Genomic DNA, 25,337 nt, shown 5'->3' with positions numbered 1-25,337 from the left:
ACGAGAGGAAAGAGAGGTGCTGGGTGCAGTGACCGCTTTCCTGATTAGGATGGAGGTACGGAGTACCTCGCCATGAAAATTTTTCAACCTGAGGCAACAATCAATTGGACAAGCAGGGGAAGACATCGGCGTTACGTAAGACACTGCACTCGCATGCACGAGATTGTGTCGACGGTCCAGTCTGTTGCCGGGCAACCGTGCAACCCCTGGCGGCTGCGGCGTGTGTACACTTCACGGTAAACACTTAGACCCCGTTCTCCTCTTCCACGCCCCCAATCGGGAAGCGTAGCAAACAAAGCCCAAGCAGCCATAATCCACACCCCTCCCCCATATTCAATCATAGATGTGGGCTTTTTTGCGATTCTGCTACTGTTGCTGAAGGCCTGCTCCAACTTCACAACGCCGTCTCCTACCACCTCCAAAACTGGAGCGCTGCTCCTCGTGTCCCACATCATCATTCCCGTTATTGCTCGTCGCATCGATAGCATCGTCAACATGGACACCGCGGAGAATACGGTGCGTGCCCCGGTGTCTGGTGTCTCCGGGGGGCCGTGGCTTGCGCGACCCCGTCGCAGGAGCTCCGAGTGCGTGAACTTGCTGCGAACTCGGTAACTGACATTCATCTCGACAGCAACATCACTTCCGTTCTTCTGTGATGCGGCCGAGCAACCTGCCGCGACCGGGCGCCATCTCCTCTACCATCGGCCTTACCGAAATGAACGAATCTCAGCACAATGCGCGCGCGCATTCATCCATGATACCGCCACCCGGAGCCAAGATGGGATCGCTCAACAGCGCCATGAAGCGCGAAGTCCCCAAGCCAGGTTGGTTCTTTCTTCCTGAGCGACGATGGGAATGGTGGCGGCTGCTGACTGCCCCTTCCACAGCTGAGCTGCCGGCTTCCAAGTATCAGAAGTCTGTCCTTGAAAGGAAGACTCTCGCCCAGCAGGCAGGCGAATTCCCGACAAAGCCCTCGACGGCCGCGGCAGGTGCCTCCAGCCTTGTGAGGTCGCGTTCCGTCAAGGCACAAACACTGGCCGAGGTAGGTTCCGTTGCGTCCTTTCCACTTTGCATCTCATCCCCCAAAACCACGTCGAGTCCATGGAGATGGTTTCCGAGTCGAACCCGCCGCCCGACACTGTGCCCTGGAACGACGCCATGCGGATTGTCCTCTGGGTCTTGGGTCATATCTTCCGCACTTCGCGAATCATCCTGCGGTCGGCTTTTCGAAACATCCCTACATACATCCTCCAAAGGCTCCTCGTCGTCTTTTCGCTCCGCTATGACCATGGTAGTTCAGACGAACCAGATGGAGGGTGCACCCTGGATCGACCTCGCTCTCGCCGCCCAAGCCATCCATCAGCGTCTCATTCGACATATCTGCGCAGTGTTACGGGCAACCTGCAGATATGGCTGGGGCTACAACATGGCAGCGACAGCGCATTCAGGCGTATCCAGCTCCTTGTAGACGCCGAGGTGCAAGATGACGAATTCCATCGGACCATCGACTGCGACAACGACACTGGCGACGGGGATGAGCTGCGTTGTGTACCACCCAATGCCTGCTCATTATTGACCATTTTTCGTGCATACGCTGACTCTTAGCAGCTCAAGGACCCAAACAACATCAGACCTCGAAATGTACCAACGACCTCCCGATACAATACCGGCGGCGGCTTTTCCGCGAGTGTCGGCCCTAGGGGCCATGAGCGCTCGAAATCGTCCCTTGCTCATTCAAAGTCCGTACACGGACAGCCTCGAACCCGAAACACGAATCAGCATGCGAGACCACGCACGGCATACGGTCATCGATCGGAGGAAGAGATCGATGGACCAATAGCACAACAGAACGGTACGGTCTTGCATTCCCAGCAATTGAACTTTCCGCCACCTCTTGATTTCCAGCCTAGAAATACCAGGCTTGCCAATACCACATCGCAAATGAATTCCCAAAGAGAAGTTTCTCTTAGCAGCCGGTTCGGTGCACTATCCATCAAGGACGACACCAGCACAACCTCCACACAAGATGAAGATCAAGTGGTTTTCAGTCGGGCGGACAGCGTCAGTTCCCTGTCAACGTCAATGAGCAATGCGCAAGTCACTATGCGTGCATCACGGAAGCCTTTCATGAGAGCGCCAGAGCTGTCCCCGAAGAAGAGGCAGGCCAGTCACATGACCGATCCTGCCACGCCTTCGCCAGACTCTAAGCGAGCAAGAGCCGTGATGGAAAGGCTCGGAGAAACAATCATGACGATCAAGGATTACAGATCGCCGGCTAGATCCCCTTCTCCCAGTAGACTGTACTTCTTAACAAAAGATTCTAACTTGACTCAATTTGTAGGCTGGGATGTTGAGGATAGGGTGGCGGGCATCGAGTCGCAGTTCAAGCAGGTCAAGGAGACGATGGATGTCATGTTATCTGACAAAGAGTTAATGGACGAGAGAGTGGAGATGTATAAGAAGAGAAGTGAGTTCGGACGAGTCGACTGTGTGTAAAAGACGGGCTGACCAGGCACAGTATCGGAGCTCGAAACGGAACGAGAAAAGCTCGAGGACCGCAACGGCAACCTGCAAAATGAGATCGGCAGCATGCGCGATCAGATGCAGAAGCTGACGATCGAATCGGAAACGGCAAAGCGGAACCACAAATATGAGCTCGAAGACGAGGCCCGTAAGCACCGTCATGAGCTCGATGAGCTGCGACGCGAGCTCAAAGACGAGACGCAGAGAACGGAAAAGAGCCACAGGGAGGCTTTGGATGCTCTCGAGCGTCACTTCAAGGCCGAGCTCGACGAGGAGCGCAACCAAAAGTCGAAGGAGATCCAGGATCTTCGCATGAGGCTCGGGCACGAGCAGCAAGACCTCCACGCCACCCTGGAGAAGAAGGACAGAGAAGCCGCCGACCTGAGGGCAATGGTGGAAACGCTCAAGAGTGACCTGGACCGCGAACGAACGTTAAAGAAGGGCCTCGAGGCGAGCATCTCGGAGCTCGGCGCCTCCAACGTCACATTGGAGGCCAAGATCAACTCTCTCAAATCACACGTCGAGTTCCTCGAGTCCGACAGCAAGGCGCAATCCGACTCCTTCGCCAACATGGAAGCGAGACTCCAGGAAGCACTCAAGGCGGCGGAGGTGGCCGGCGAGAAGCTCATCAAGGAAGAGACGGAACGCCGCGTCCTCTTCAACAAGTATCAAGAGCTCAAGGGTAACATCCGCGTCATGTGCAGAGTACGTCCTGTGTTGAGCGCGTCCGAAGGCGCACCTGCAAAGGTGACGTTCCCCGACGAAAAGACGTCGGCCGAGATTGCGCTGCAGACGCAGGAGGTCAACAGCTTTGGCGACGTGTCGACGAAGAACATCAACTTCGAGTTCGACCGTGTCTTTGACCCAACCGCGCAGAACCAAGACGTGTTTGATGAGATCTCGCAGCTCGTACAGAGCGCCCTCGACGGATATAACGTGTGCATCTTTTGCTACGGCCAGACAGGATCTGGTAAGACGCACACCATGTCTTCAGCGGACGGCATGATCCCTCGCGCAACGCACATGATCTATGACACGGTCACAAAGCTCAAGGAGAAGCAATGGACGTACAAGATGGAGGGCTCTTTCATCGAAGTGTACAACGAGGAACTCAATGACCTGTTGACGCCCAACGGCCGTGAGTCGGACGGAGGCAAGGCGCGCAAGCTTGAGATCCGACACGACGACGTGCGCAAGCAAACTTCGGTCCTCAACTGCAAGACGGTCTCGCTAGACTCTGCCGACACGGTGGAGGTGATGCTTGCCGAGGCGCAGAACAACCGGTCGGTGGCATCAACCAAGGCCAACGAGCGGTCGTCGCGGTCGCACAGCGTCTTCATCCTGAAGCTGTCGGGGTTCAACTCTGCGACGGGAGAGCGATGCGAGGGCACGCTGAACCTGGTGGACCTTGCTGGTTCGGAGCGTCTCAAGCACTCGCAAGCCGAGGGCGCCAGGATGAAGGAGACACAGAACATCAACAAGTCTCTGTCGTGCCTCGGGGATGTGATTGAGGCGCTCGGCAAGAAGAGCGGGCACATCCCGTATCGCAATTCCAAACTGACGCACTTGCTGCAGTACTCGCTCGGGGGCAACAGCAAGACGCTCATGTTTGTGATGGTCAGCCCGTTGGAGGCTCACCTCAAGGAGACAGTGACGAGTTTGCGTTTTGCTACCAAGGTGAGTTTTTGCGGTGGCGACAACCAGGAGCCAGTGATTGTCGGGGACATGATGCTAACGATGCACAACAGGTTCATAATACCCATATCGGAACGGCCAAGGCTACGAAGAAGGCGTAGAAGCCGGCCGGCTGACGAAGGCGTTCTTGGATGACTAGGGTCATTATGTTGACCGGCGTTGGGGTGTATCTATTGCGAGTATTGACGAGGGGCTATTGTTGAAGTTGTATATCCTAGGAATACGTACAAGTACGATTTCGACATACCAATACAGGCCCAAGGGCAGTTTACGCACAGTATAAAAAACGGTGATACGTGAGCACTCTGTTCAAGTGAGGAAGATGTGTATGCAGAATGAGATGTCTAGAGTGTTGGTGGCCGCTGACGCAACCCTCTGCGCCACACATGATGATGCCAGCATTACAGGATTAACCTTTTTCCGTCCACTATTAAGGGGAAGCATTAGCAAGAGCACAATCTTAGGTGCATTTAGCTGCCAGCGCGTAAGAATTGCCCGCGTACTTACTAGAAACACCTTGCTAACCACCACTAGGAGCGGTGGAGTCGCAACATCCATCCTTACATCTCCTCTTAACGCCCTAAGAATCCAACCCTAATTAGATCTCTATGAACCGTCCTTTCGACTGTACAATATCACGCATATTGCAAGATACTCTCCTTGTCCACGTGGCACCCCTCTCCGTCATAGCTTTAAAACATTCGATATCCTTGGTTCGATTAAGAACAATGAAGGCCGGCGCACACAGTTTCGTGGCCTTGGCTCCAGCCCGACTGGTGTAGTTCCTGCAGCCGTCACTATGTGTACAATAACTACAAATGCCTCGAGGCCTGGTACCTGCGATACGACCCCAACAGCAACAAACCTTTATGGTTCATAAAGACCAAGCTTCAACTGGCACAACCCAGCGGAGCTTCACTCTACACCACTACCAATGATACGCCGGATCATGTCAATAGAATTATCGATGCCGAGTCTTTGTGCACTATTGTTCTTTTAGCCACTAGAGGCTATGGCTTCGTACTGCCTTCTGACCGATCTAGAAGCGGCGTAACAGCGTTTGTTCTCTAGTTGTACAGTAGTGCCGTGCGACTGGATTAAGGGCTATGTTCTAACTAATCTCACATCCTTAGCAAAAGTGAGTGATGAAAACATGGTGAAAACCCTAAAAGAAACAATAACATGAAGGCTGAAAAGCAAGTTCACTAGATTTCAGCCCATCAACCGAACTCTATTCGCCAACTGCGATGCTCCGCCATAACCAAAAGGTAAAACAAGACCCCCCAGATCAGAATATAACTCAATTTCGATAAAAGTCCTACGGGCTGCAAAACTACAACTGCTTTTATTCGCTATCCCATCCGTCTCACGAATAATTTACTTCCCACCAAAATGCGATTCTCAAGCTCTCTCCTGACAAAGCTTACTACCATTTTTGCGTTCTCTGCGCACTTCACAACGGCAAAAAACACTGCTGCTCCAACCCGGCCTTAGTCTCAAATCTACTCCTTCGCCCCGGAAGAACGTCAACCGTGCCCAGACAACAGCACAACGAGCACCTGTCTAACAGATGTCGGTGCCTGTGGAGACGGAACCTGGTGCTACCGCGGCAACCAACGCGGCGTCTTCCTCGGCCGGAAAAGCTGCTGCGTGGATATCAGTGCGGGCTCGAAGAACATCGCGCCTGAGCAGTCGTGTTCCAGCAAAATGGACGTGCTCGGCAACGTGACGTGGACCCCGACAGGCGGGAACGTGTCGACAATATACCCGGCTTTCGCATTTTTTCACCTCAACCTCGCTGCCCAGCTACCAGCTCATGGGGTCATTTACCGGATCGGGCGCGCCGCTGCAGATGGGCCCCGGTGGACAGGTCTGTTGTCCGAACGTAATGGACTCTGTCGAGTATTTGGCAGAAAACGGCACAGCCATGCGGGCTCTCTGTGTAGCGCCTTTTGGCATGGAAGTCCAAAGGCTTCTAAAGGGCGAGACCGAAAGCGAGGGCGCAAGTAATTGTTTTATACAGCAAGAGAGCTTGTTTGTATTATCACTCCTAATAGTAGGATTATTTGGACTTAATCTGATATAGAACATACTAGGTAAGATTATGTAGGTTTAAGGCATGCTTATAAACACATTTATACTGTTTACTTTGAAGTTTGTTGTTCAATGTTGGCGAAATAGATCCCTATGTTTGTTGTTGAAGCTTACGAGACTTTTACTGGTCGGATCAGGTCTGTAAATCGCTTTTGGTGTCTGCTAGTTAGTAGTAAGCAGGAATCTCCCAATACATATAGAAGGACACTTGCTACGCTTTTGTAGGAGGGGGGGTCGTGTTAATATCTCTCTAGGCTTAATAAATATACATAATTCGATAGCTCACGCAGTCGTTTCCAAAGCTCTACATCCCGCAGAATGATCTATGAAGCACGAGACATCCCCATATATATCTGGCCACTCATCCAGACCAAGCTCTAGCGATGTCACTACAGGGTTACCGTCACGATCTGGAACGCTCCTGACATACTGACCCACCAGTTTACGTTGCTCCATGTCCCAGTCACCGTCCACCCACGTCCACCTATTCTCAGCCGAGATGAAGCCGTTGGTGTCCCGCCCCCTCTCCTCTAGTAGCACCGCCCCGAGCCTGCCAAACATCTCGGCCGCGGCGTCCCACGCGCCCTCGCGCCATGGCATACGACGGGCGACCTCGAGCGCCCGCATCCGGATATCGTGGCTACGACATTTGGCGATAGCCGGGCCGATCGTTGAAAGATTGCCCATGTTCAGAGTGAAGCGCGCGTGGTACGCTGGCTTCGTCTCGATGGCGAAAGCCAAGCAACGCTCGACAAGTACGGAGAACTCGTCATCGTACTCATCCCAAGCCATGTCGGTGGGGTCTAAACAGCACCTCAAGTTGATGCTAATCATGGAGTGGTGTAGCTGCATGAGTCGGATGGCGTGCTTGGCATGGTTTTCGCCCGCGGCAGTGGCGCGAGCCAGATTTACATCCAGAACATTTCGCCACTTTTCCACATGGCGTAGATATGTCTGCTGCTGGCGCAAAAGTACGACGTCGGGGCTGATCGGCCGTTCCTGTGACAGTTTGACGAGGGCTTGACCAGCAAATGCCATGATGCGGGCAAAGAAGGAGCTCCATTCAGCTTGCAGCTGTTTAGCGCTCCGATGTCCCAGATCGGGCACTTGATGTATGGAAGCATCCCATATGACGAAGTTTGTTTTCTGAGCCTTTAGAAACGGCGTCCACCCGCCCTTGAGGCAGAGAGACGAGAGCATGTATTCGATGTCGTCAACGTCTTCTTCCCTCGGGCCCTGCGCGACGGGGGGCGGTGCGGAACTATCTGAGAGGTACTGACGGAGAGTCTCCTTCAGCAAGAATACTGACTTGGTCATCAAGCTGTCGGCCATGGCCGGTGGCGCTGGCGCACCGGCAGGCCTTGCTTTCGGCTTGCCTTTCATAGCAACAGTGTCGCCGAGAGTCGACGGTGCGTCGTACCCGTCGCAAACTATGCGCGCCTTGTGACAGCGTTCGCAGATTGGCCTGGCTTCATCGCACTTGACGCGACGAATCTTACAGGTTTTGCACCCCGTCCGCACCTTGGGCTTGCTACTCCGCGTTTTCTTAGCCAATGCCAGGCGGTCCAAGGTATCACGGCCAGACCCCCCGGCATGTTCGGATGGTCTGGGGACTAAAGTAGGAAGAACTTTCGCCGCGGAACGCTGGGGTTTCGGCTGATACCGGGTATCCATGGCTGCCGTACGTTGTGGCTGGCAATATCGCCCGAGGCCGTCCAGACACGGATTGATGTTTGTATTTCTTGGTTCCGTATCGTAAAGACAGATGAGGTTACTATTGAGTTTCCTGTACGAGCTTGATATGATTCGTCGTTTCGCTTATGGCCGCCCAGTCTAAAAGCTGGCTCTTCTGATTGGCTGCGTCGTAAGAGGCAGCTCTCTCCGGTTGGCCTATAATTCTACTGAAGATTGGTGGCTTCACGCAAATCAAAAGACATTTATCTTTAAATGCGCTGTCTTTCCGTCTCTTTCAGAATCTTTTCTGATATCAATATAATTCTCTGTATTTCTCTTGACATCCTCTTGTTTACCTTTGGCTACTGTTCTCCCACCGTCGCCGTTAGCTTCCATCATGTTGAGTTTCAGCCGTGTCGATATCAGCAGCTTTATTTCGTCTGGAATTAGCGGGGTTGCTGTCTTGGATAGAACAAACCTTTCTAATATCCTACATTCTGCATCAGGCACCTTGGAGTTTCTCAAGGGCGTTGACACAAGCCACCTCGTCGCGTATGGAGCCGGCGCCGTGGCCGTGCATTATGTCGTCTCTTCGTTCGCAACCTGGCAGCCACTACGGCACGTCCCGGGCCCGTTTCTCGGGTCTTTTTCCTACTTGTGGCTGATACGAAACAACTTTCTCGGCATCTCCAGCGCTCAGTTGGTTGGCCTGAAAAAGTACGGGTCGGTCGTGCACGTGGCCCCCAACTACGTTCTCACCGACGACCCGGCCGCCCTGCGCCGCATATCGGGTGCCCGGAGCGCATATGGCCGAGACGCCTGGTGGACGGCGTTGCGAATCGATCCACGCCAAGATAATATGCTTACTACTACCGACACGGCCGCCCATGACCGGCTCAAGGCGCAAACTTCCATGGCTTACAGCGGCCGCGACAACGTCGACATTGAAGGCGGCATCGACATCCAGCTGGCCAAGCTCAAGGATACGATCCGGCAGCACTACCTTTCGACGCCGACCGAGATGCGGAAAGCCGACTTGGTCTGGATTATTCGTTACTTCACCATGGATTCTATCACCTTTCTCGCCTACGGTGAGCCGTTTGGCTATCTGAAAGCCAACGAAGACCTGTTTGGCTTTAACAGGCAGGTCCAAAACTTTACTAAACCGATGAGCATAGTTGTCGACACCCCCATACTGCGTAACTTTGTCAAGTCTCCGCTGGCTCCTCATTTTATGCCCAAGACCACGGATAAGGAGGGAATGGGCAGGCCTATTGCGTAAGTTTCATCAGTCATTCGTTGTGCGCGAAAAAAGGACATATCTGATGTCCGTTATGCGGTAGCTTGGGACAGGAATTCGTCGGAAGCCACTTCGACACTGACTTTAAAGACGCAAAAGGCATGGTAGTGAGTTGAACCCCTCCGGTCAACTGCGGTCGTGTAATTCAGATCTGACCATGGGACTAATCTAGGGCTCGTTTATGCGGCATGGGCTTACGCGGGAGCAATGCGAAGCCGAGTGCGTCGTGCAGGTGATTGCCGGGGCCGACACGACGGGTACCACGATCCGGTCGGCGCTGATGTTAGTAACTAGCACCCCTCGGGTCTATAGTCGCTTTGTGGAGGAGATCAAGTCAGCTGTCGACAGCGGTCTGGTATCGTCATCGACGACCATTACCTACGAGCAGGGCAAGAAGTTGCCGTATTTGCAGGTATGTAGCCATGGAGATCCGATGACTATTAAGCCTTTCAGGCCGTAATATATGAGGCCATTCGGGTCCGCCCACCCGGGCTGTATTATGGGCATTTCAAGAGCGTCCCTCCCGGTGGCGATACTGTTGACGGCGTGTTTCTGCCGGGTAGCACCGCGATCAGCCGCAGTTTGATTGGCATGATGATGTCGACTGAAATATTTGGATCCGATGCTGAAATATTCCGACCCGAGCGATTCCTCGAGGTCGATGCCGCCAAGAGAGTCGAGCTGGAACGGGTGGTGGAACTCGCCTTTGGCCACGGACGGTGGATGTGCGCCGGAAAGCACGTGGCGTTCACTCAGCTGACCAAGGCAATATTCGAGCTGCTAAGGGCGTTTGAATTTCAGACTATATGTCCATCAAAGCCCTGGAAAGAGGAGTCGGGAATCTTTTGGAATCAAACGGATATGTTGGTGAGGATTACGGAGCGCAGGCAAGATCTATAACCGGTGTCGCAACTGGTGTAGTGGCATCCATTTGGTCGGCGATGTACAAGGCGCTCGCTCTTGTCTCCTTCTCTCTCCTCACTGTAGACTGTGGGCATGCACGCTGCGTCGACATTTGCTGCAGCGGGAGCAGTGGCAAATGACTGTAGTGGATTTAGGTCATAGGTGACTTATGTACTCCGTACCTAGGTAGGTAGGTACATAGGTAACCTCCTAAGCTGCCCCTAGCCCCAGCCCCAGCCCCAGCCTCAGCCCCAGCGTACACCTGCCCCTGCATCATGCCATAACGGCCGCGTTCCCGCCCACTTAGCCGCCCGGGATCTGTGCTATCCCGCCTCATCCCCCCACCAACAGCTTTCTTTCGTCTTCACGTCGCATATTTCGCGTCTTTGGTCTGTTGGCCAGATGTGCGACCGGACCAACAAGAACCAACTTACGAGTCTCGTAAGAGCAACACTGCAGAGGCCGCCCGCCCCCTCATTTTTTCTTTTGTTACGCCCTGCTGCCTGAGACATCGCTTCTGGCATTCGTTCGACCATCCTTTTGTATCGCTTTCCCGCATTCTTTCTTGGACGTTGATGCAGTCACCTGTTTCTGTCCAAGAACCGATCCCTCATTTCGCCCAGCCCGACAACCTCCCCGACGCCAACTCCGGACCCTGACCGCGATCTCCAATCGACGAGATCAAGAAAGATACAGTCGTTACAACCTCTTGCTTTTCCGGCCCGGCATCTCCTCCGAACGCCCCTCCTCCCGCAATCCATCCGTCCAACCCGACCAGCATGATCAACTCGAAGAAGGGCTTGGGCGACTCCATTTGGGCTTCCAGAGGCAAAGCCCAACACTCCAATAGCTCGTCCACCTCTGTATACCGACCACGGACATACCAGGCCACGTCCTCGGTCATTACCCCCGCGGCACCACGGCCTCCGTCGCCAACCAAGAGCTCCAACTACTTCCGCCCCGGCGCGAACACGAGCACGCCCTCCTCAGCGCCCGCCGCCGGCGTCACGAAGAACGCTGCAGCCACCCACGACGGGCTGACGGCGCAGCAGGAGTTTAGACGCTACATACAGATCGTGCGCCGGCTCAAATGGAAGCTCCCGTACCTGAGCCACGGGTACCACCACGCGATAGCACGGCCGGGGGACCCGCTGTACGGGGGCGAGACGGACGCCGAGGAGGCGGAGCTCATGTTCAAGCTCGACTTTTACGAGTACTACATGCTGCTGGAGCGAGCGCTGGTGCACCTGATGGGCGTGTTTGGGATCACGGTATCGCGAGACGGCTGGGTGACTACGTCGGCGACGCCGCGGCGGGCCGACGGCGGTTTCGCGCAGCAGGCAACGCACACGTACCACCAGAACGTCATCGCGGCGCTGGAGAGGGAGGACAACCCGCTCCACGAGGCGCTGGGGACGGGCGAGGTGCTGTTCCACCTGTCGAGGGCCAAGGAGCTGAGGAACCGGTGGAAGTACGCCGAGGAGGGGGCCAGGGCGAGGGCGAACGGCGAGGCGGGGCGGGAAAGGGCCGGGACGGCGCCGCTGGAGAGCTACGACTTGGACAAGATTTTTAGGCACGTCTTTGCCGGGTTCGATGCTGGATACGCGGTTGCCGAGAAGCGCGTCGCCGAGGAGGCGGCCGTCGGTGGGGGAGCGGGGGGTGGCGCCGAAGAGATGGAGGAGGACGAGTATGACTTCATGGTCGAGGCCATGGACTGGGAGGCCGTTTAGTGAGCTTTCTTGTTCGGCCCGGCGAGGTTGTGGGCGTTGTAGGACATGCGGCTGGCTGCTGACACGAGAAGAGACCAAGGCTAGACTTTATGTGCTAGAACCTTGTAACGAAAAGAGGCGATGGCGTGGGATTAGACGGGGTCCCCAAGAGATAGAGAGAGAGGGGATCAGAGTGGCGTGGCTTGCATTGTTAGACGATACCCTTTTTCTTCTTCTTCTTCTGCGTAGCTTGCTAGATGTATACATCCTGGGCGGTTTGGTCGCTTCATGGCCTCGCATTGCCCAGAAGGCGGTAGCAGGAGGCCATAACACCGTGACGCGATTGACAGAAAGTTGGGTGAATTTGCATTATGGTCTAGTGAAGCATGGCGGGATAGCCAGCGAGACGTCCTGCGCTGCCACCTTGTTTTGTTTGCGGCCCGGGGTAGTGTAAGTACCGCGACTCGATGATGCCGTGTCTTCTCCGCGCGCGGGGAGGCATAGGGCATATGACTTTTCGTCTCATTGACATGGCCCAAACGCACGGGATCCGGCATGTTGGGAATTTTTATTTGGGACGGACGGCGTTCTGCTACTGGCCGGCCGGCACGAGCTTTTGTCATGATCGACGCGACGAGGAAAGGAAGGAGGGGATAAGCCGACATGGCGATTCAGGTCACCGGAATCTCTGAGAGCGTTTACCATCTGAGAAGCCTCCTCCTTGCCTCTCCCGGATCCTTACGGCCACACGCATGGGGGACACAAGGGGGGTCTCGGTACGCCGTCGTTGAAGTTTGTGGTATGCGGCATGCAGTGTGCAGACTCGGCACTCGTATCAGAAAAGCATAAAAGGACGATGGTTACAGGCAGTAATTATATATTGTCGTGTGCTTGGCATATGAGCACAATGAGCACAATGCCTCCCCTCTCCCTCCCCAACAAATGTCCAAACCCGAATTGTGCGAGGGAAACCCCAACCTGGGGCCAAACGTCCGCACAAAAGAGCAAATACCACACCATCAAGAATGTACATTAAAGTACCGAGTATGTACGAAGAGAGAGGCGGTGTGCGTTTCGTTATCAATGGTCTATGTACCTATGCATTTGGGAAGTCAAGCAACAGGTGACGATGAAAATGCTGTGGGAAGGAACGGGCAATCAGACCCATGAATGGGCACCTTCCGGCACAATACAACAGAAGAGCGGGGGTTCTTCCCTTGTGCAACATCGCTTCTGCAGTACGGATACAAATACACCATCTTCTGCTCTCATGCGATCCATGGAGCCTATCACCCATACTGCCAGACTCTGGCTGCCGTCGTCATGGAAAGCAGAAAGCCCCCCCCCCCCAGAATACCACCGTCTAACCCCTCTTCTCCAATAGCGACCTTGGACGCGAAAAGTATAATGCTCGGCTACCCCAACTGCCGCGCCCCATCTCCCGGGCTAAACGGCTGATGGTTCCCCCGCCCATCACCCTCGTCCGCCTTCGCTTAGGGGAACCTCGGGACCCTGGGAAACACAAAGATGGGACCAGAGGAAAGCGAACGCAAACCAACCGGATCGAGGCCGTTCGTATTCGCGAGCCTCTCAGTCGCCGCCGTCAATAGATACCCCCAAGGACAGTTTGGAGGGTTAAGCGAAGGGTGGGACAAAGAGATGAGATCTACAAACTACATGTCCCACGCTGGGTACCAGCTCGTTTTCCATGGACCAGCTTCTTGGCGGTCCTGTCCTGATGGATCCCTGTTCCAGCACATACCTACGACACTCGGGTTGAAAGGCACAGTCTTCATCCGTGCTTTGAAGTCGCTGCTGCCGGCCGGGATGCCCATCTTCCACCCCCTCTCCTCCTTCTCCTCGCTGCTTTTGCCACCCACGTTTCGAATCCGTCGGGCCCTCTCCTCAGCTCGCAACGCTTAGGGGTTGGATACCTAGCTCTGTTGCGTTTACGGGTTCAAATTATAATATTATACACACCGTCTTTCCCTTTCTCGAGCTTTCTCATCTTGTCTTCCTTCGTCTTGTACTCTAGTGTAGTACCCCCCATCCTTTATCTCGGGATTCCGTCTCATCTCGCATCGAGTCTCCAGCTCATTGGAACCTCCCACCCCTCTTCGATCGGCACGCGACGGGAGGAGAGAAAAAACAAAACACGCGGAACGAGATCATCAAAAGCCCCCGAAACGTGCCCGCTTAATTGAAGAAACGAAAAAAAAAGAAGAAGAAAAAATCGCCATGTCTGCCGCCGCGGTAGCTTCCACGGCCCTGCGCCCGCACGACTGGCCGATGGGCGTCTGGGTCCTCCTCCTGACGGGGCTGGCCTACGCCGTCGGCGCCCTCGTCCACCGGCCCTCGTTCCCGAACAGCGCGCCGAGGCTATTCAAGAGCTACCCCGTCGTCGGCTCGCCGCGCTTCTTCTCGAAGCGCGGCAACTTCCTGAGCGAGGGCCGCCGCCTCGCCGAGTCGGGCAACTGGAGCTTCTACTTTGGGAAGAAGAGGATCGTCGGCCTCAGCGGCCTCGAAGGCCGGCGTCTCTTTTTCGAGAGCCGTGAATTGGATTTCGCAAAGGGGTGGGTCCACTCTCTTCTCTAGAGACACCTTGTTTCTTTTCTTTTTTCTCTCACTAAATGCACATGCGACGATTTGCACGTCATCGACTGTTGTGACAGAAGGGGCGGAGGCGTTACATGGAGGAAACATCGGGACTTACACAGCCACAGGTACGGCGCCCTCCTCAACGCCACCCCGGAAATCAACTTGTCGAGCGGCGAGCGGTCCTCGGATGACAACTTCGACGCCAAGTTCAACCGGAGCCTCGTCCGGCTCCTGCGCAAGGACGTACTGTCGCAACGCCTGCACCTCCTCGTGTCGGACGCGCGGGGCACAATGGACGACCTCGCGGCGCGCATCGGCCCGTCGTCCGAGTTCGGCACGAGCGACCCTTTCGAGGACATGTACCGCCTCGTGTTTCAGCTGACGGTGCGCATGGTAGGCTGCGATGAGGTGGCCGAGGACCCGGTCCTCCTGCTGCGGATGCTGCGCATCTTCGAGGGCATCGACGGCGCGGCGACGGCGACCAAGGTCATGTTTCCCTGGATGCCGACCGTGGGTCACCTGCGACGCGTCATCAGCGGCGCCAGGATGTACCGGATTCTCGATGGGGTGATCCAGGAGCGCAAGGCGCGCGGGGTGCCGGGCAACGACGCACTGCAGTTCCTCATGGACAACGGCGACAGCACCATCGAGATGGTGGCCTTCCTCGTCGGCGCGCTATTCGCGGGGCTCATCAACACGGGCATCAACGCGGCGTATCTGCTGTGCTTCCTCGCCGGGGACGCGCACTGGTACGGCGAGTTCCAGCGCGAGGTTGACGGGGTGATTGCGCGGCGGCGGCGGTCCGCGGAGCAGGCGGCCGACGAGATCCTGGCGAGCATGACCATGGACGAGTGGGAGGCTGAGTTTCCGCTCATAGACCTCGGGCTCAAGGAGGTGATCCGGCACACCCTCACGGGCTGCGGTTTCCGCTACAACGGCAGCGGCAAGGACCTGCCGATTGGCAAGACGGGCGAGGTGGTGCCGCAGGACGCGTACGTCGTCTACCAGTTCGACTCGACGCACATGGACCCCGAATTCTTCACGGACCCGTCGCGGTGGGACCCGGGGAGATACCTCCCCGGCCGGGAAGAGGACAAGAAGGACCCGCACGCCTTCATCGGGTGGGGTACCGGCCGGCACCCGTGTCTGGGCATGAGGGTGAGTCTGCTTTCCTGTCTTGTCTTCTCCATCTCCTCTTCTTCCTGTTCATTTCTCTCATGTGATGCATTGCTGACACACCCCGATGGGGGGGGGGGCATACACAGTTCGCCAAGCTGGAGATGGCCGTCACGACTGCCATGTTCATCTCTCGGTTCGATTTCTACCTCGCCGATGCCAATGGTAACAAGATGGACAGGGTGCCGGAGAGCTCGATAGACAGGAACAGGCACTCGGCGGCGAAGCCGAGGGAGAAGATGTTTCTCAAGTTCAAGCCCCGAACGTGAGGCGGAGGTGAAAGGCGACGGACGACGGGTGACGGAAGGGGAAGGGTTGGATTTCCGGCGGAACAAGTAAACTGCATTGTGGGCGGACCTTGTGGACTAGATTGCACCCGTCTGCCTTTTTTTTTTCTTTCGAGTTGCGGCGACGAATGAGTAATAACGACGTTATTTCCAGCTTTCTGGATGTTGCGGCAGACGAAATTGCACGAATTTTGATATGGTGTTTGTTCCGAAGCCTGTTCCGCTGCTGGCCTCGCAATAAACAGTTTATCTGGGAATCACAAGCGGTTTGGATGCCGATGACGTGCTTAATGGGTTCAGCGCCGTATCGCTCAGAGGTTTCGTTCCCGGATGCGCGATCGGCGAAGAAGAAGATTGGCCAACGCAACGCCGACTCGGGACGGGGCACGACTCATTGACAGAAGCAGCTCCGAACCTAGACGGGTCTTCGCCGCCCCCGAAAAGCTTGCTGGCTGCCGAACGCCGAAGCGGAAGGGGATCGCCCATTTCTCTCGCCCATGTGTCGAAGTGCATTGGTTGGAGGGCCTCCATCCCACCCGCTCTCGACCCACTCAACTATCGGGAACTAGAACTTTACTTTGTCCCCCCCCCCCCGGGTTGCTGTTTTAACTGACAACATCTCCACTCGCGGTTCATCATCTTTCTCACGAGGGCGAGTCTCTAGTCACGTATCACGTTACTGCGAGACCTATTCATTCCTGCTCCTTCGCGCGCGCTGCGGTGGTTGGTCGGATCGGCGACCCCACATCCTCGTTCCTGTGCGTCAGCAAGGATATCTCGTTTGCGAGAATATCTCTCACCCGGTCCCGCGATCCCACTATATCGCGCACATATAGACATCCCCCCCCCCCGGGGAGTTTTCTGATCGACGGCCGCATTTTTTTTTTTTTTACCTCACTCAACAACGGCCTGGAGCCCCAGAACAGCAGCAGCCATGCTGTACCACCCGGCGCCCAAAGAGTGCGAGCTCGTTCAGCCCGCCTCGCCGCGCGGCGAGACGCAGATGCCGCTCATCCTCGTCCACGACGGCGGCGGCACGACGTTCGCGTACCACTGTCTAGGCCCCCTCGACCGGGCCGTCTTCGGCATCGCCAACCCGCGCTTCCACTCGGGCGTGCCCTGGGACGGCGGCCTGCCCGAGATGGCCGCGACGTACCTGCGCATGATCCGGGCCACCGTGACGAAGGGCCGGGACTACCCCGCGCAGGCGCCGCGGTCACCGCCGCCGCCGCGCTCGAGCAGAGGCGGCGGCGGCAAGCCCCGCAGGAGGATCCTGCTGGGGGGCTGGAGTCTCGGCGGGATGCTCTCGCTGGAAATCGCGCGGCAGCTCGGCGACGAGGACGAGGACATTGAGATCGCCGGGCTGGTCATCGTCGACAGCGTGTACCCCGTGTGGCCCGAGGGGCTGCGGGTCAAGATCGGGCGCCTCGTCGACGGGCCGGAGCCCGAGACCAAGAACCTGCGGCTGGCGCGGCGGGCGATGGGGATGGCGGGCGGGATGGTGCGGGCGTGGAAGATTCCCCGGTGCGGGGCGGCGGCGGCGGCGGCGGCGGCTGTGACGGTGCCCAGGATGGCGGGTGGCGGAGACGTCGACGACCGGGAAAACCACGGGGACGGCGACCACGGGGGCTTGGACACGGGCTTTTACGGCAGTAAGCGCGAGAAGGAGACGGCGGAGGTGGTGTGGGAGAGGCCGCCGCGGGCGGTCCTGGTCAAGGCCAAGGCGCGCGTGCCGTCGTCGACGGCAGGGGTCATCAGCTCGGTGGACGTGTACCGCGAGGACGAGAAGCTGGGGTGGGACGGGTACTGCCCCGGCTTCGTCGAGAGGGTGCTGATGACGGAGGGGCACCACTTTGACATGTTCGACTGGGGCCACATTGACGGCATCACGGAGAAGATATTTGAGGCTTGCAGGGTCTTGGAGAGAGCTGGTTGAGGAGGGGGGAGGTTCTACAAGGGCATAGATGGAGGAAGGAGGCAGGGTTTGTGGCGTAATGCGATGATGAGGAACATGGGATTTGGGATTAGATTTGACGGCATTGGATACACGGAACACACGATGAATAATACACAATAGACATACAATGCGTGCAATATACAAGCCACTCGTTCGTCCCCTTCCAAGGGGTTTGTTTGTTTACATCCCCCGAGGATTACAGCTCACAACTACATGACACACACAGCTCGACAGGTCCCATTGCCACGGCTGCAGCCATACACACCGCCCCCAAGCAGTGACGCCAACCAAGATAGGAAGAAAGCACATCAATATCCACCCAACTTGCGATGGACGCAAAAAACAAAAGACAAAAGGAAAAGAAGCTGCAACCGCCGGGGTTCGAACCCAGGTCCCCAGCTGGTTCCCTGGATGGGAGGCTGGAATGCTAAACCACTGCACCACGGTTGCCCTTTTTGGTTTGTATTCGAGAGTTGTTGGAGGTGACGGCGAAGATGCTGAATAAGGGAAGGAGAGAGAGGAAAGAGGGGAAAGGGCGGTCGTTTGCTTGTTGTAGAGTGAGGCAGGAAGTTGCGGCACAGGTGCAGGTGCAGGCCGCTCCTTCCTGTTTGCTTCCCCGGACAACCCCCCGGCTCTACCCCCACTACGCCGGCAGGCGCCCAAGACCCACCCGGGGCTCGCCTTCCCATTCGCGCGCCGTATCCCTACGGCCTGCTCCCGGGCGGCTCGGCGACGGAAGGCTGCAGAACGGGCCCCGGTTTGTTTGCTTCAGAGACGGGCCTCGACGAGCTCGACTGCACCTGGTGGCCGTCGAGCTCTTCTTTCCCCTCCCCCCGACTCCACTCTGGATGTTCTTCTTCAGGAGGAAGGAAAACAGCACTCCCAGCTCTGATATCCCGTGACTGGCCCGCACTCAGTCCTCAGCTTGACGCCTCCACAGGCAAGACGACCCTCTCCTTTTCCACGACGACGACGACAGACGGGACCCCGCCACTACCGCCGCCGCCGCCTCCCCTCCTCACCCACGCGTCCAGCGGCGTCATCAGCACCGTGCGGGCCGCCCCGAACGCGTACGCCGTGACGTACGCCGTCAGCAGCCCGCACGTCGCCCAGAGCGCCGCAAAGACCTGGAAGACGATCCACGGGTTCCCCTTGAGGTAGTCCCCGATCCCCACCACGCCGGCCTGTTCCTCGAACCGCGCCAGCGCCATCGTCATGTTCTGGCGCGCGCCCCCGGCGTCGGCGTCGTCGTCGAAGAGCGCCCCACGTCCGCCTGTCGTCCCGCCGCCGCCGCTACCGCTGTTGCCAGCCTTACCCGCGCCGTCGAGCGTGGCGGCGAAGGCCATGAAGCCGCCCATCAGCACCACGAGGAAGAGCGCGAAGACGATGCGCGCGAGGTGCAGGAGCCACGTCACGGGAGAAGAGGAGGAGAACGAGCGCGCCGTGCGGGGAGCCGTGGTCCGCCGTCGCGAGCCAGGTTGCAAGGTTTCCGCTGCCGCTGCCGCTGCTGCCCGGAGCTGGAACTCCGGGTCCGGGGGTCTGTCTGGGTGGCGAGAGGATCAATTTCCTGTCGCTGACTCTCGACGCGGCGACGACGAGCTTCGCGACGAGGAACGTCAGCAGGGACGGCAGGGCGATGAGCTGGAGGAGGCTCGCGTTCGCGTCGACGGCAGTGAGGCCGACGCCAACCAGCACGATGAGGCTCCAGACGCCGAGAATGGAAACGGCGAGGACGGTGTAGACGCCCGATGCGGCCCGGCGGAAGATGCTGGCCATGGTCGAGCCGAGGGTGTTCAAAGGGATCTGCACGATCCCGAGCTCTGATAACAGGCGGCTCTGGCGGGGACAGCAGGACTGTCCGTATGTCAAGCAAGAGTTGTCGTTGATCTCTGTCACCGACTCCGTCGCATGCCGAGCCCCGGTGATTCAGTCGGTTTGCTCAAGCTGGTAAGCTTGACTTCGTGCTGCGCACGAAATAAGACGGGTAGCGGAGATGGGGGTGGGAAAAAAAGGGGTCCATCAGCTATGTTGCAGGGATGCAATCTTCAACGCCTAAAGAGGATTAGCGCGGGTAGATGTGGGCAGGGCAGGCTCAACTCTGTCGCGACCACCTCGCAACCCTTTGGATGAATGCTGTTGGTTGAAGATCCTCAAGAATGCCACATTTCCACAACCGTACATTCGACTCGGTAAAAGCTTTTCTGGAGATCAAAGATGGGTCAGGCTATCGTCGCGTCAACAACGCTTTCTCCGTCAACCACCCTCAAGTGCAAAGAATCGGAAATCTTAGACAGGATAACTAACCTTTGCGAAATGGATCTTATGCTGTCGCAAGCTGCAGCACACAGCATGGCATTTACGAATAGGGATAGAAAATGGCTTACTCCTCTATAAGTAGTGATTTGAAGGAAGGATTCTATATATATAAGTAATACTACTAATGTGATATGGCACCTGACAGGTGCTGTATAAAGCTATTGTAATTTGTGACACATGCGCTCTCAGCTAGGATCTGGGCCACTGGTGCCCCCGACCTCTCTACAGTTAGTTGCCCCGCTATCATCTTATCAGATCTATCCCCACCATGCAGCCAAGCATCAAACGTTTACATGATCCGCCGCCAACCGAGAAAGGCCGGTCTGGTGGGTTGCGGCGCTAGGGCTAGCACTCACCCCAAAAGAGAGTAGTAGCGTTCGGCGCTCCGTTTTGATATAGAGATTTACTTTTGCGTGTTTCACGTCTCACCCGATATTGGGAAGCGGTTGTAATCTGTGCCCCTGGACATTGTCGTTTTGGCCTTACATGCCGCTGGAGGGTGCATGGAGAACATGGATCCACGCAGTATTGCATGTGTATTTAAAACAAGCTTCTCTGCAGAAATGTTTGCTTGCTTCAGTCTAGGTCTACGGAACTAGCAGTCTCCATTGCTATCATCAGTCGTGTTGCTGCACCAGGACAGTCCGTTGACAGCTCAGCTCCACCCAGATTGTGACCAGAGTTGCCCGCTATAAGCTGTCCTCTCGTTCAGCAAGTGGCGGCCGAGAGCCAGACCGGAGCCTTGGTGAGAAGAAACCTAGAGAGATTAAGGCTGGGGTCGACTTCGAGACCAATACAAAGATGGGGCTCATAATGGCGTCAAGGAGACCCAGCCCATCACGGCGGCCTGCACATGGTAGGCGCTCACCACCACATACACTCTGTAGGTTCATAGAGGAAGTGTCTTATCTGGAAGATGCCAAGGTCATAACTAGGTTCTTCATTCGTTTGTATGGTGGCACTTGACTCAGTTATTCAAGTTCAATTGCTTCAACCGCCTGTTCCCCTAGTTACAACTGCTGTGAACATGGTGGCGAGATGCTTTAGGTGCGCTCAACTGGTGATGGGACAGTATTACGCCCAGTCATCATCTTCCCAGCTGTTCCTTGTCTTCGGCCTTGTCACGGCAACCTGTGTGTTATTGAGATCCCAGACCAGCAATCCCGCCAATGCCAGACTGAAAAAGCACATGCCAGCTATCGAGATGCGGCTGACCCTTTCGCCCACACACTGCAGTACAAGGATAAGTGACCCGAATTCCTCGAGGTAATAGGGAATCTCGCACGTCCATTCCTCCAGGCTAAAATATTCCTTGTCATATACAGATCGAACTCCTGGTAAGATGTATCCAGGGTCGATGTGGGAGCTGCGGCCGTGCTGCACCAACACGTAGATCATGGAAGCTGTCGCCAAAAGCGCATTGGCACCCAGGACGGTGATGAGTGCGACTCGCTGACCATGATACAACTATACATAATAGGGTTAGTAAGCTCAACCCTTGGCAGCTATACAGATATTTCGTAAGTAACATACCTGCCACGGACGTTGTCTGCTAGAGGAAGCGGCTATCATCCAGGTTATCGCTAGTCCTATTACCAGGCCAAAGCTTCCAGCAACAACAAGCGGTGGGCGTAAAACAGGCATGAGATGTAGCGGGCATTCGTAGAAGTAACTGAATGGCCCGTAGCGGGGGATTGACTTTGAGATCAAGAAGGTGCCTCCATCGGTATATTCCATGTACGTGGTGAAGGCCGTCATCTGAAAAGCAAGACACAGAATTGAGCTCAACAAAATGATGATGCTGGCCGTCAAGGCCAGGATGGCCGGTAGTCTCTGAGGGATTCTCATTATGATGCAGCTGTGCCGGATGGGTATCGACAGTTACAGTTGTTAGTCGTCAAGGCCTATGGATATAGCTAAAGGAAGCAAGTACTGAGGGACGCAAAAAGGAATAAAGAAAAAGGAATCTGCGTCTTGGCACGACGTTGAGAATCGGCACGACGTTGAGAACCGATTTCCATCAGTGTCTACCTAATATAATACTATCATGTAGCAATTTGTTGGTCGTTGGTTGTGTGACACGTTTGCCTAAACTGATATCAGTTCCCCCCTCAGCTTAGCCGCGGAGATGAGACACTCCCGAATGGCGGTCTGCAGAGACAACTGCCCCCAACCCATTAAATCCAGCATCACCATTGGACCCCATTGTTGCCAGAACCAACAGTCGCCAACCCATTCTCAGACACTGACAAGCTGGCAGTTTGAAAGGTTTTTCCATTGGTAAACATTTCTGAGGCATGTTGTCGATCTGCCCCCGCTGTTGGCGACGATGGGGTTCCAACGCACTCGGTGGGCCGATATTCTCCTCCCTCTTTAAGCTGCTTACCCGCGACAACCGTTCCGTCTAACATCTCTATCCCATCCATACTTGCCACTCGTTCCATTCGCCATCACCAGCAATAGTAAGCATATTTGATACTGCTTTACCTCAGGCACTCCTGACTAGTGACCACTTCTGCAGATGGAAACCGGATTGGCCAGTGGCATCCTTCTGGAAAAAAGGATTAGATCCCGCAAGGCGGGTCGCGTGATAACATCCCTGTAAATCACAGCCAAACGCAGCCAAAGTACTCTCAGGCCTATCCTTGTTATGTCCTGCTTTCCAAGCTTGATAACGATGCTGTCTGCATCTCGGCTGTTATGGTGTCTAACGGCAAGATTTCTGGCGCCTTCTATAGCGACATAGGGTATAAGTGCAGGCAATCCTAGTTTGCAAGCGATAACCAGGACGGCTCCAAGTTTCAAACACCGCGCTACGTCTAGCTAGACGCTAACTATAATAGTAAAATCAACGTATAGGCTATTAGCTTCTACCTTAATAATATATAACCTAATAAGGATAAAATATAGTAATACTACAAAAACCTTAACACGATTTGCAAGAGCACGCCGCGCTTCTCCTTCTAGGGTAACCTACTGCCTAACAGCATCCCGCCTTTCTTTAAGCCTAGGCTTAAGTACAAGAATAGCAATAGCGATAACAAGGATCTAACTAAGGTCCTTAATGACCCTAATTATCCCTAGGATAAGGGCGCTTACTTGGCACTAATGAAGGTTAAACGGCCCAAAAGAGAGGCGTGTGCTAACGGTGGTAGCGCTAACCATGACCCCTCTCACCTCATCATCTCAGACTAGAACACCAACGTTAGGGAGATCTGTAATTCTGAGACATCTTACGGCTAGGATATTGTTTCGACTAGGCAAAACGTCTTTTGCGATATAGATCACAAGTAGCTGTACCCCCTGTGCACAGATTCGGTTACTACCAGGTGCTTTCACCTTGACGAAAAGACCCTTATCAGTGAACCGGGCCTGAATCTGCGCGACGAGGTGCAGAAACTGAGATATGGGAGGTCTTACAACACCACAAATTTCTGGAAGGCGTAGGATGAGCTCGAGCGGTGGCTGATTTGTTTGGATGCAGTTACTTATATCTACGTCTGGCCAGCCTCAGAGAATTTCAGTAGTGTCAGCTAACATGGGGGTAGGGTAAATGGATTTAGAAGAAGACACTGTGGTGAAAGGCGGCCTTTTTTTGTTTTGATCTAGGCCAACGAAGACGCAATTGATACAATGCATTAATTCTTAGACTATCTTGCTTGTATTGCCTGTCATTATGTAGAGCTATCTTACATGATCCCTACAAGCGCGCCAAGGGGCATACAGTTTACGGCACCGGTTCTCTGCTGAAGGCCAGGTCCGGCAACCTCTCTCAATTAGTTCAATGGTGGCCATTTAATCCAGTGATATTATTCCGGTCTGATACAGGATTGAGACCTTGTTTATAGCATTGGCTGATGTCTTATGGCTCCCCTCCATTCACGCCGTGAAGCGCTGATCAGCCTGATGCGCTCTTCGGAAATCTGATGTACCCTCTCCACCTTCTTCCATGTATTCCTTCCAGCGCTTTCATCCGCCCTGTCTAGTCTGTCTCCATCGTGGTGGGCTCTGGTCTTTTTGCTTCCTCCGCTAGTAAACCTCTTGCGTCTTGGATTCCCAGCCTTATCTCGGAACAGTACATAACATCCATCTACTGGCAAGTTCCCAGTCATCATTCGTTCCACAAACTGGCACTTATTAGCCATAAAGCTGATAAGCTCCACACAGAGAATTTTAGGTGGGTTGGGAGGGGATGGCGTTCTGCAAACGTTTTTGGCCCTAGTAAGTGTTTCAACATAAGACAATGACTCTATACTTTGTGCCCCAGAAGAGAGAAAAAGAACACGTTGACACGTTTCGATCAGTCAACTAATATATAAGAACGTTGAGGCTCCTGTGTCCCTATATCAAAACAATTCGAATAGAAGGGAGTATTTCGGATTTTAACTGACCTCAAGTGACGATATTGCTGTGTTTTGAATGAGAAAGCAGCCATGTATTTGAAAGAAGTGTCCAAAAACAACTGCGATTACTAATAGTTGAAGCTAATTACCCAAACAGGCAAATATATCCGCCAAGCCAAGACTTGCAACGGAACGCGCGGCCCCCGAGAACACTGCATAAAGGGGAAGAATAGTAAAAAAACGATAAAAAACGATAAAGAAACGCAGCATGTCCTGATGCTTCCTAGTTGAGCGAAGAGCGCAGAGCCAGCAAGTCATTCATATTTCGGGACCCGATCTCCTCTTCTCCGACACACATCTCAATCTTTTCCCTCTTCCCAGGAATTAGAACGGCTCCCGCGTTACCCGAGCGTGCTTCAACAAGCTGTGTTCCCCAAACCACGATTCGCGCAGCAGGTACCCCTTGCCAAAAGTCGCTTAACTAAGATGGACGAAAGCCATCTAGATGGTAGCGGCTACGAGGACGCTACGAATGATGGGCCTGAAGAGGCCCCCGAATCATCCTCGGCAAACCCCCCAACAATCATTCGCAGAGCTGTGAGCAATGTTTCTAACTCTCTAATATATCTGATAAGAACTTACTAATGCGGACTACTAGTGTGATGCATGTCGTGCTCGGAAGGTATTCCCACTCGCTGCTAAAAGCAGTACGCGCTGTCAATGTCACTGACTGGTTTCCAGATCCGCTGCAACAGAGAACTG

General features: G+C 55.0%; 9 protein-coding genes and 1 non-coding gene across 10 annotated transcripts; 5 read left to right on the top strand and 5 right to left on the bottom strand.

Moving 5' to 3' along the window:
- Nucleotides 1-495: 495 nt before the first annotated feature.
- Nucleotides 496-4,319, top strand: GLRG_01159 (kinesin motor domain-containing protein; the record flags this gene model as incomplete). The annotated part of the gene is made up of 7 exons (XM_008091844.1): nucleotides 496-516; nucleotides 632-824; nucleotides 888-1,042; nucleotides 1,099-1,548; nucleotides 1,609-2,467; nucleotides 2,519-4,200; nucleotides 4,272-4,319. 7 exons carry the CDS (start codon nucleotides 496-498, stop codon nucleotides 4,317-4,319), a joined length of 3,408 nt encoding a protein of 1,135 aa, XP_008090035.1.
- Nucleotides 4,320-5,781: 1,462 nt separating this feature from the next.
- GLRG_01158 (uncharacterized protein) lies at nucleotides 5,782-6,147 on the bottom strand (the record flags this gene model as incomplete). The annotated part of the gene is made up of 2 exons (XM_008091843.1): nucleotides 5,782-5,902; nucleotides 6,029-6,147. 2 exons carry the CDS (start codon nucleotides 6,145-6,147, stop codon nucleotides 5,782-5,784), a joined length of 240 nt encoding a protein of 79 aa, XP_008090034.1.
- Nucleotides 6,148-6,594: 447 nt separating this feature from the next.
- Nucleotides 6,595-7,986, bottom strand: GLRG_01157 (uncharacterized protein; the record flags this gene model as incomplete). Its single annotated transcript, XM_008091842.1, has 1 exon — nucleotides 6,595-7,986. The coding sequence occupies one exon, from the start codon at nucleotides 7,984-7,986 to the stop codon at nucleotides 6,595-6,597; it is 1,392 nt and encodes a 463-aa protein (XP_008090033.1).
- Nucleotides 7,987-8,383: 397 nt separating this feature from the next.
- Nucleotides 8,384-10,186, top strand: GLRG_01156 (cytochrome P450; the record flags this gene model as incomplete). The annotated part of the gene is made up of 4 exons (XM_008091841.1): nucleotides 8,384-9,264; nucleotides 9,330-9,393; nucleotides 9,459-9,698; nucleotides 9,740-10,186. 4 exons carry the CDS (start codon nucleotides 8,384-8,386, stop codon nucleotides 10,184-10,186), a joined length of 1,632 nt encoding a protein of 543 aa, XP_008090032.1.
- Nucleotides 10,187-10,968: 782 nt separating this feature from the next.
- GLRG_01155 (uncharacterized protein) lies at nucleotides 10,969-11,919 on the top strand (the record flags this gene model as incomplete). The annotated part of the gene is made up of 1 exon (XM_008091840.1): nucleotides 10,969-11,919. The coding sequence occupies one exon, from the start codon at nucleotides 10,969-10,971 to the stop codon at nucleotides 11,917-11,919; it is 951 nt and encodes a 316-aa protein (XP_008090031.1).
- Nucleotides 11,920-14,136: 2,217 nt separating this feature from the next.
- On the top strand, nucleotides 14,137-15,941 carry GLRG_01154 (cytochrome P450 6A1; the record flags this gene model as incomplete). The annotated part of the gene is made up of 3 exons (XM_008091839.1): nucleotides 14,137-14,471; nucleotides 14,622-15,654; nucleotides 15,762-15,941. 3 exons carry the CDS (start codon nucleotides 14,137-14,139, stop codon nucleotides 15,939-15,941), a joined length of 1,548 nt encoding a protein of 515 aa, XP_008090030.1.
- Nucleotides 15,942-16,893: 952 nt separating this feature from the next.
- Nucleotides 16,894-17,895, top strand: GLRG_01153 (thioesterase domain-containing protein; the record flags this gene model as incomplete). Its single annotated transcript, XM_008091838.1, has 1 exon — nucleotides 16,894-17,895. The coding sequence occupies one exon, from the start codon at nucleotides 16,894-16,896 to the stop codon at nucleotides 17,893-17,895; it is 1,002 nt and encodes a 333-aa protein (XP_008090029.1).
- Nucleotides 17,896-18,282: 387 nt separating this feature from the next.
- On the bottom strand, nucleotides 18,283-18,366 carry GLRG_13038. The gene has a single exon. It is a non-coding gene; the product is annotated as a tRNA-Gly (tRNA).
- Nucleotides 18,367-18,836: 470 nt separating this feature from the next.
- On the bottom strand, nucleotides 18,837-19,692 carry GLRG_01152 (uncharacterized protein; the record flags this gene model as incomplete). Its single annotated transcript, XM_008091837.1, has 2 exons — nucleotides 18,837-19,433; nucleotides 19,495-19,692. 2 exons carry the CDS (start codon nucleotides 19,690-19,692, stop codon nucleotides 18,837-18,839), a joined length of 795 nt encoding a protein of 264 aa, XP_008090028.1.
- Nucleotides 19,693-21,306: 1,614 nt separating this feature from the next.
- On the bottom strand, nucleotides 21,307-22,080 carry GLRG_01151 (uncharacterized protein; the record flags this gene model as incomplete). Its single annotated transcript, XM_008091836.1, has 2 exons — nucleotides 21,307-21,699; nucleotides 21,766-22,080. 2 exons carry the CDS (start codon nucleotides 22,078-22,080, stop codon nucleotides 21,307-21,309), a joined length of 708 nt encoding a protein of 235 aa, XP_008090027.1.
- Nucleotides 22,081-25,337: the final 3,257 nt, after the last annotated feature.

This window comes from Colletotrichum graminicola (assembly GCF_000149035.1).
Source record: "Colletotrichum graminicola M1.001 genomic scaffold supercont1.3, whole genome shotgun sequence".
Classification (NCBI taxonomy): domain Eukaryota; kingdom Fungi; phylum Ascomycota; class Sordariomycetes; order Glomerellales; family Glomerellaceae; genus Colletotrichum; species Colletotrichum graminicola.
This window is presented reverse-complemented; position numbering and strand designations above follow the sequence as displayed.